Consider the following 9,861-nt stretch of genomic DNA (forward strand, 5'->3'; position numbering starts at 1 on the left):
CAACATGTTGTGAGAAAATAATTAATAATAAATGGATTTCTTGGGAGGACCCAGAGATCAATTTTTCAGTCCTCCCCCCGCCCTCACTCCAGAAAGTATGTAAAATAACTAGGTTGATATAATTGAGTATATGGAAGGTAATCTGAGAGGGGATGGTACTGTTAACTGGGAAGATGGAGAAAGTTCTCTTACTGAAGGTGGAATCTGACCTGAATCTCAAAGGAAACCAGGAAAGCTAAGTGACATAAATAAGGAATATCAGAGTATCTTAGGCATGGTGGACAGTCAGTGAAAAGGCATGGATAGTGCAGATGGAGTGTTGTACATAAGGAGCAACAAGTAGGCAAGTGAAGTACAGGAAGCCTGGAAAGGTAGGAAAACATCAGGCTATGAAAGGCTTTAAATGACAGAGGACTTCGTATTGGATTCTGGAGGTAACAGGGAATCACTGGAGTTTATTAAGGAGGGGGGAGTGGGGGTTAACATGATCAGACCTTCTCTTTAGAAAAATCACTTTGGCAGTTAAGTCGATTGGAGTGGGGAGAGATTTGAAGCAGGGAAATGTATTGCAATATAGCTATTGTACTCAGGGCCTGAACTAGAGGGAGAGACTGTGAGACTGGCAGAAAAAAAGATGTATACAAGCGATACTGTGAAGGTAAAAATAACAAGATTTGGTTGACTGGGAGTGAGAAGTTAAAGATGACTCTGAAGTTGTCACCTTGGGTGACTGGAAGGATGTCAGTGCCTTAAACAGTAATGAGGAAGTTCAGAAGGGAGGAGGATTCAGAGAACAATAAAATAAATTCTTGTTTAGACATTTGAAGTTGAAATGTCTTCTGGACATCCAATTTACAATGACCAAAATCTGGTGATGTGGAATGATAGCTGAGGAGAGATTAGAGCTTAATAGATAGATCTGGGAATCCTCTGAACCCATGGGGCGTACTGAGATCACCAACTGAGAGAGGATAGAGGAAAAAAGAAAAGAAGATCCTTGGGGGAATACCCATGATTAGCAGATGGGACATGGATGAAGAAGTCACATAAACAAACAGTGGCTGTTCTGCCAAATCATTATTTTGGATCTTTTCTTTTTTCTCTATCTTTTGTCAGAACGCAGTAGTAGCAAGGGAGGTTGAAGAGAGATCAGATATGTAGGGGGAGAACCGGGAAAGAGCAGTATCATGAAAACCTAGAAAAGAGAGAGAATATCCAGGAGGAGGTAATCAACAGTTTGAAATGCTGTGGAAAGCTTAAAAAGCATGAGTCTGAAGAAGATTTGACAATTATGAGATCATTGGCAATTTAGGTGAGTCTACATCTTGATACCATTTTCATTTATCACCTTTCATTCTTTCCATTAAAAGGAAAACAAGGTGGCAGCTAGGTGGCCAGTGGATAAAGCACCAGCCCTGGATTCAGTAGGACCCGAGTTCGAATCTGACCCCAGACACTTAACACTTACTAGCTGTGAGACCCTGAGCAAATCACTTAACTCTAATTGCCCTGCTGGGAAAAAAAAAAAAAGGAAAACAAAATTATTCTGAGAGCAGCTATTTACTAAGATCATAGAATGTCAGAGATGAAGGGGACCTTAGAGATCATTTTTCAACTGAGGAAACTGAGGTTTAGAGATGTGAAGTGATTTGCCCAAGGCCACAAAGCAAATTAGAAATTAAATTAAACTCCCGATGTTCAAAAACTAGACTAGTTGTTAACAAAATCAGGGAGGAAGGTCAGATGAGTTACAGATGGATGTAGAAAGGGAGCAGTAATGGCCCCAAGGACCCTGACTTCTCAGACACTGAGGCTACCATCAGGCAAAGAATAATAGCAGTGAAAGCCCAATCTCTTGGCTATCCTTCCTAAAGTGGTCCTTATAAAGTGACTCTGGACCTGACTGTGTTGATAGGAGGGAAAGTAAGAGAATAAGGTGATACTTCATTGTGGCAGAACAGTTTAGCTTCTAGGGAGTCTGGTTAGTATGACTGCTTTAATGCTTTTCCCTGGTCTCTGTGTTGCATATCCTTCTGGAGAAGTTGAATGTATTGAGCCATATGATGAGCTGTTTTTTCATTAAAACAGAAAACCACAGAATCATGCAATGGTAGCTCTGTTTCAGAAAGCTGCCAATAGCTATGTCCTTGACAACACATTCTGTGACCTCTTCTGTCCTCTCAGGAGTGTATCTATCCAAGATAATGGGGTCCTTGAAATCAGAAGTCAAACATTAGTGTGCTTTCCATGCTACCCCCCAATACTAAAATGGATGGAGTTTAGATTTTTTTCCAGAAGTTTAGGGTTAAAAAAAAAATTTAGGACAAAAAAAAAAATTTAGGAAAAAAAAAAAAGACTCAGGGAGGCTAGGTGGCACAGTGGATAGAGCACCAGCCCTGGAGTCAGGAGTACCTGAGTTCAAATCTGGCCTCAGACACTTAACACTTACTAGCTGTGTGACCCTGGGCAAGTCACTTAACCATTGGGGTTAACCATTGCCTCACTAAAACAAAAACAAAACAAAAAAACAATTTAGGGTTTTCATTCAAATAAATAAATAAACCTGATGATCTTTTTTTTTCTTTAGGTCTGAACCTGTGATCTCAAGAGCTGGAAATTTTTGGATTTGACAAATTTAAGAGACATGAATTAAAGACTAATGAGTAATTCAGTTTGCTACACCTGCAGCTTGCACTTTTCAAAAAGGATTTTTAGGGATGGCTAGGTGGCGCAGTGGATAAACCACCGGCCCTGGATTCAGGAGTACCTGAGTTCAAATCTGGCCTCAGACACTTGACACTTACTAGCTGTGTGACCCTGGGAAAGTCACTTAACCCCCATTGCCCCGCAAAAAAAATATATAAATATATATATATATATATATATATATTTTTAAACTGCACTGCACTTTAGATTTAAACCCACAAAAGGTTAACTGAACCCTGTAATATGGCAAGAACATACCACTAAACCTCTCCAAGGTGCTGTGATATGTAGCCTGGTCATGGTGTTTCTTAAGTTTATCGATACCAACTGTCACAAAGCAAGATACTGGGCACTCAATATCAATGGTATCCTGTGTATTGCCTTTTTTGTTCAGTTAATGTATATTTGGGTTGAAGACCCTATTGGAAGCACTTCTTGATCACTGGTCGACTTCTCTTCTGGAAAGAGTTAGGGCCTGGTGGCCCCTGATCCCTGTTTAGTGCTCCAAGACCCTTTTCCATCACTATTGGATTGAAACCAGAGAACCATTTCTCCCCAATGTACTGGAAAGGAGAGATTTCAAGAAGAACAGAGAAGAGTCAGCATGTATTCTTACATAGAAATTGACAGAATGCCAACGAGATTCCCTCTGTTGGGGAAAGGGTGATATTTGGTCTCTCCCCCATAATCTAAGAATTGTCTAATTCAGGTTATGAGCTCTGTGCCAGGGAACCAACAAACACAGAGACAAAATGTGCATCTAGTAACCATAGGCCTTTTGGGAGCTTCCTGAGGGTATTTTACTAAAGAGAAAGTATTTAAATATGCTATAGTCCTCCAAACTATATAATAAAATTGATCACTTAAAAAACTATCTATGGGGGCAGCTAGGTGGTACAGTGGATTAAGCACCGGCCCTGGATTCAGGAGTACCTGAGTTCAAATCAGACCTCAGACACTTGACACTTACTAGCTGTGTGACCCTGGGCAAGTCACTTAACCCCCATTGCCCCACAAAAAAAAAACAAAACACCTATCTATAGCGACTTGAGTCTGTCATTATTCAGTGTTGAAATCATGCATTTGTGATTTCAATTTCTTTCTACCCAATGCTTAATATTGACTAAAAATATAGAAGTGTTGATGTGGCAGCCATGTCTAATTTGCCCTCAGGGAATGACCTTCTTGTTATACAGAAGTAAGTTTTCCAGATAACTGAAACTTGCCCTGAACCTCTTTCATTTAAAGATACTTCTAATATATTTTATGTAGATATCTGACTTTGTCCAGTGATTTGGGGTGGGTGGCTTTAATAGACAAAGTGCTGAATTCATGGACAGACTATATATTACTCCCTTCATGGCTTATTATGTGACAATGAGAACACATTACAACCTCTCTATACCTCCTAAAATATCTCCACTTCCACTTCCACATCTTTGAAATGGGAATAAAAATAATCATCAACAGGTTATACACTAATAAAGTTATCCTAGTTCCTTTGAGCAGTCAACAAGCATTTAGTATGTGTCTGCCTTTTAATGTTAATTGCTGATAATACAAAGACAACAGTGAATTGGCTTTCAAGGACCATCTGGTTTGGAGGACTATTTCATATTTATATACTTTCTTCTCAGGGGTAAGGACAGGTTTGAAGATACAACGTGCATATACAGATAGAAACAAAATAGATGCAAGATGTTTTTCTATTAGGGAAGACACTATCGAGGAGGAGGGTGAATCAGGAAAGGTTTTATATAGAAGATGTTGTTTGATTTGGATTTTAAAAGAAACAAGGGACACTAAAAGGCAGAGATGAGGAGGGAGTGCATTCCAGGCATGGGGGACAGCTAGTGCAAAGGTATAGAGATAGAAAATGTGGTGTACTGTTCATGGGGAACAATAAGAAAGGTAGTTTGACTCTACTGCAGTGTTTGAAGTAATACATGATAAGGATGGAAAGGTATATTAGGGCTATGTTGTAAAAGGCTTTTGGTATTCGCCAAGATAGAGAAGTTTATGGAAATAATGGAAAACTGCTATAAGTCATTAAATAAGGGGTGGCATAATCAAACCTGTATTTTAGGGAAATTACTTTGGCAGTTGTGTGGAGGATTGATTAGAGCAGGGAGAGATAAGGGAGGGAGAACAGTTGGGAGGTTATTACAATTGTCCAGGCAAGTGATGATGAGGGCTTAAAGTAAAGCAATGTTTATGTGGGTGTGGGAGATGTTGAGATAAGAACACCAAGATCTGGCAACTGATTGGATATGTGGGATGAGTGAAAGTGATAATAATTTTAGGATGACACTAAATTTTCAAACCTAGGTGACTAGAAGGATAGTGGTGCCTTGCCGGTAATAAAGTTCTAGAAATCATCAAGAAAAACTGGGCCAATATCCAGGGGTAAAATAAAAAATTGAAAAAAATCCATCAATCACCTCCTGAAAGATATCTCAACATGAAAACTCCCAGGAATATTATAGCCAACTTCCAGCACCCACAGGTGTGTCAAGATAATGGAATGTGATAGATGAGATTTAGCAGATACTCAGGAGCCCACCTGGAGATTAATTTAAACTGATTGAATTGGATAAGGTGACTGACTGCTGACTGGATTGCTGCTGGCTGACTTCTAGTTAACTAGATTCTAAGCACTTCTGGCTGATACTTAAGTGTACTTAAGAAAGCTTGGTTCTCAGAAGCTAATAACTTTGAACTTTGACCACCTTCTGGCCCGGTCAGCCAATCAGCTTGAAGAACCTCCCATTTCTGGGAGGGGACAGGAAGGAGGGAGCAGAGACTTCGCAGGGAGCTCCATCTCTTTTGGCTGGAGAGATTGGCGTGGCGGCAGAGGACTTCACAGGGGAGTTAGGAAAGCTAGGATTGCCAGGTTATAGGAATTCTGTTCTAAATCTTTCTCTTTCTTTTACTATCTTTCAATAAACCCTTAAAAACCTAAACTTGTTTATCAGTGATTTTAGTCAGTTTCCCCCCAAAACTGGGGGAACAGATTAGAACCTACATTTAGAAATTTAAATTACACACAGGTCAAGGAAAAAATCTTGCAAGCAGCCAGAAAGAAACAGTTCAAATATCATGGAGGCAGAGTCAAGATCATACAATATTTAGCAGATTCTACATTAAAGGAGCAGAGGGCTTTGGATATGATATTCCAGAAGGCAAAGGAGTTAGGATTACAACCAAGAATAATTTACCTAGCAAAACAGAGCATAATCCTTCAGAGGAAAAAATAATGAAATAGAGGACTTTCAAGCATTCCTGATGAAAAACCAGAGCTGAATAGAAAATGTGACATAAAAAGGCAAGCATGAAAGAAAAACCACAAGAGTATCAATAAAGTTAAATTGTTTATATTTCTATATGGAAAGATGATACCTGTAACTTCTAAGAACTTTTATTATTATTAAGTCAATTAGAAGTTTACATAGACAGAGGCCATGGTTGTGAGTCAATTATGTTGGGATGATCTCAAAAATTTTTTTTAAAGGGTGAGAAAGAGGGATGCTCTGAAAGAAGGAGGAAGGGAAAGGAAGAATGGAGGGATTATTTAACATAAAAGAGGCATGCAAGGAAGAGCTTTTATAGTGTAGGGGGAAATGGGGGAGGGCAATGCTTTAACTTCACTCTTATCAGAATTGGTTCAAAGAGGAAGAATAAATATATACATACTCAATTGGATATAGAAATCTATCTTATCCAACAGGAAAATAGGAAGGGAAGGGAAGGGGATACGGAAAAGGGATGGCAGTGATAAAAAGGACCCACATATACAAAAATATTTATAGCAGGTCTTTTTGTGCTGGCAAAGAATTGAAAGTTGAGGAGATGCTCATCAATTATGGAATGGTGGGCAGCTAGGTGATGCAGTGGATAAAGCACTAGCCCTGGATTCAGGAGGACCTGAATTCAAATCTGACCTCAGACACTTGAGTAAGTACTAGCTGTGTGACCCTGGGCAAGTCACTTAACCCTCATTGCCCCATTTGAAAAAAAAAAGTTAATTGGGGAATGGTTTAACAAGTTGTGGTATATGAGTTTTGATGGGATACTCTTGTTATAAGAAATGACAAAGGGAATGGTTTTAGAAAAATCTGGGAAGTTTGAACTGATATAGAGTGAAGTGAGTAAAATCAGTAGATCACTGTACACAGTAACAGCAATATTGTAATGATGATCAACTGTGAAAGACTTAGCTACTCTGATCAATACAATGTCCAAGATAATTCCCAAAGACTAATGATGAAAAATACTATCCACCTCCAGAGAGAGAACTGATGAACTTTGAGTACAGATGGAAGTATAATTTTTTCACTTTATTTTTTTTGCTTTTTTTTTCAACATGGTTAATATGGAAATATGTTTTGCATGATTTCACATGTATAATTAATATCATATTGCTTGCCTTCTCAATGGATGAGGCTGAAGGAAAGGAGAAAATCTGAAACTCAAAATTTTTTTTAATGATAAAAATAAATAATAATTTTTTAAAAAATTTTGAGAGCAGGAAATACTTTTGGTTTTGTATTTATATCCCCAGCAACCTAGTACAGTGCCTGGCACATAATACAGTCTTAATAAATGTTTGTTAAATGAATGAATGAAATAATGTATGTAAAGTGCTTTGTATACCTTTATAGCTATAAGTAAATGCCAGCCAGAAGAAAAAAAGAAGAGAAAAGAAAAGAAAAAGAAGAGGAAAAGGAAAAATATTTGTTCATATCTTTTGACCACTTATCTATTTGGGAATGTCTTGTGATCCACAAAAACACTCCAATACATTCATATATTCTAACTTATTGATCTAATCCTTAACTGTTTTCCACTTTGTTCTAAAGGCTAGTATACAGAAGTCTCTCTAGTACTGCATAATGAAAGACCAGAAAGCTACATCCCTCTCCACCCCTACCCCCAAATATAAAGATTTGACACCCCCTGTTTGGAGCCCTAGTTTAGTTTTAAGAAAATGATAAAAAAAATTATCTCACTTTGCTTGTGGATTCACATTAAAAGTCATTCCCTAAAAGTATATTAGAATTGGTCTAGACAGTTCAGTAAGTATGCTATGGTGAGAATAGATAGCTCAAGAGAAATCATTAGCCCTCTTGGATCCAATTCTTCAAGCATTGACATTTTTCAGTGGTAACAGATGGTTCTAAATGGCACTTGGTTCCTTTCTATGCTTAGAATACCTTTTACTGGACCAGGTGATCTCTAGTTATTCTTTCAGCTCTACATGCTGTCCTTTCAAGTCAACAAACATTTATTAATGTCTCATATGTGCAAGACATCACCACTGATGACACAAAGATGAAAAAATGACACAGTACCTTCCATCAAGGAAGTCATTCTAAGAGAAGAATAATATGAAATATACATAAGTATATATGACACAAGATAGAATACAGTAAGACTAAAAGTAACTCAAATTTAAGAAATTTGAAGAGTGAGAGTAACCCTTCACATTAGGGGTAGGAAAGGTGAGGCAGGAGGATATCAGGAATGGCTTTTCTGCATGGCAAATAGGTTGAGGGCACAATAAAAAGACTATACAAACATGGAGGGAGCAGGTTCCCACTTTCATTTGAACTAGGCAAAGAACAATGAAAACACACACAGGGTGGGCAGCTAGTTGGCGCAGTGAATAGAGCACTGGCCCTGGAGTCAGGAGTACCTGAGTTCAAATCAGGCCTCAGACACTTAACACTTACTAGCTGTGTGACCCTGGGCAAGTCACTTAACCCCAATTGCCTCACTAAAAAACAAACAAACACAGAGATTAGTGTAGGAAAACATCAAGCTCAACTAGGGAAAAGATATGAACAGGGAGAGGGCAGAGGAAGTTTAAGAAATAAGGAATTAGTAACAAGCAAAACAAATTCCATTTTTGAAGGGTAAAATTGTGAAGGTGGGATTGAAGAGAAAGAAAGATAGGATAAAAACTCTTTCTCTTCAGCTCACTGGTTGAGGTAGGGGTGTTAAAATACTCCTTGCTCCCATTGCCAGTTCCAGGTTCTCCACCTACCTCCATTACTCAGTAAACTCTCTTCCTTTGAGGTTTCTCCTATTCCTATCTACCACCCACTCAAAGTCCTAGTAGTTGTGGTCTACAGACCACCCCCCTCCACCACTACCGCCCAAGTCACTCTCCTTCCTTATTCCAAGGCTTCTTAAACTTTTTCTACTCACGACCCCTTCTTTGCCAAGAAATTTTTATACATCCCTGAGTCTATAGGTATATAAAATAAGGTATACATAACATTTTACTGTTGCCAAATTTTTCACAACTCCCACATTCAGTTATGTGATCCCATATGGAATCATGATCCACAGTTTAAAAAGCTTTGCCTTATTCAATAAGTTTTGTACCTGACTCACAACTTTTCTTTCTTCCCCAACTCTTTCCCTCTTACTAGGGAACTTCAGTATATATACTGATTCTCTTTCAAACACCCTAACCATTCAGTTCCTCAACCTACACCTTCTCATGAGCTACTCCTCTATCCCACCCCAGCCACACACAAAAACATGGTCATACCTTTGATCTTGTCATCACCCATAATTGTACCATTTCTATATTCAAGAATCCCCCAAATCCCTTTATACAACCATAATCTATTGGCTTTTCATCTCTTCCTCCGGCTTCCCTTACAAAACATACTCTTCATTTGTACCATGATCGCCAGTCTCTTGGAGCCTCAATTCTTTCCTAGGCCATCTCCTTTGCCCTAACCACTCTAACTTCTTTTCCCCATCTTGACCCCTTGGTGAATCAATTCTACTCTATCCTATGCTCCTCTCTGGAATCCCTTGCCAAATCATCATATCACTGATTATACCCAGCCAAACCTCAGCCTTGGATCACTCCCACCATTTGTCACCTACACTGCTACATACAAGCTTCTGAACAAAGATAAAGAAAATCCCATCATTATCATCATGGGGTCAACTACCAATTTATGGTTCACAACCTCAACTGAGACTCCACTGTTGCTAGGCAATCCTACTATACCCTCCTTATAAACTCATTATCCCATTCTCCACAGTGGCTCTTCTGAATCTTTTTATCTCTCTTCAGGTCATCCATGGCTCCCCCTTAATCCACTCTCTCAGCTAAAACCTTGCCTCATATTT

The 9,861-nt window shown here is 38.7% G+C and overlaps 1 protein-coding gene across 1 annotated transcript in view; it reads left to right on the forward strand.

Annotated features, from left to right (window-relative positions):
* The window catches only part of PDCD1LG2 (programmed cell death 1 ligand 2), a 34,190-nt gene extending 31,484 nt beyond the window's left edge, over window positions 1-2,706 (forward strand). Inside the window, exon 5 of the mRNA XM_043979916.1 lies at window positions 2,588-2,706. Within this exon, the coding sequence (XP_043835851.1) occupies window positions 2,588-2,601 (14 nt within the window). The 3' untranslated portion in view covers window positions 2,602-2,706. The remainder of the gene's footprint in view (window positions 1-2,587) is intronic.
* The last annotated feature ends 7,155 nt before the right edge of the window (window positions 2,707-9,861 follow it).

Source organism: Dromiciops gliroides, chromosome 1 (assembly GCF_019393635.1).
Source record: "Dromiciops gliroides isolate mDroGli1 chromosome 1, mDroGli1.pri, whole genome shotgun sequence".
NCBI lineage: Eukaryota > Metazoa > Chordata > Mammalia > Microbiotheria > Microbiotheriidae > Dromiciops > Dromiciops gliroides.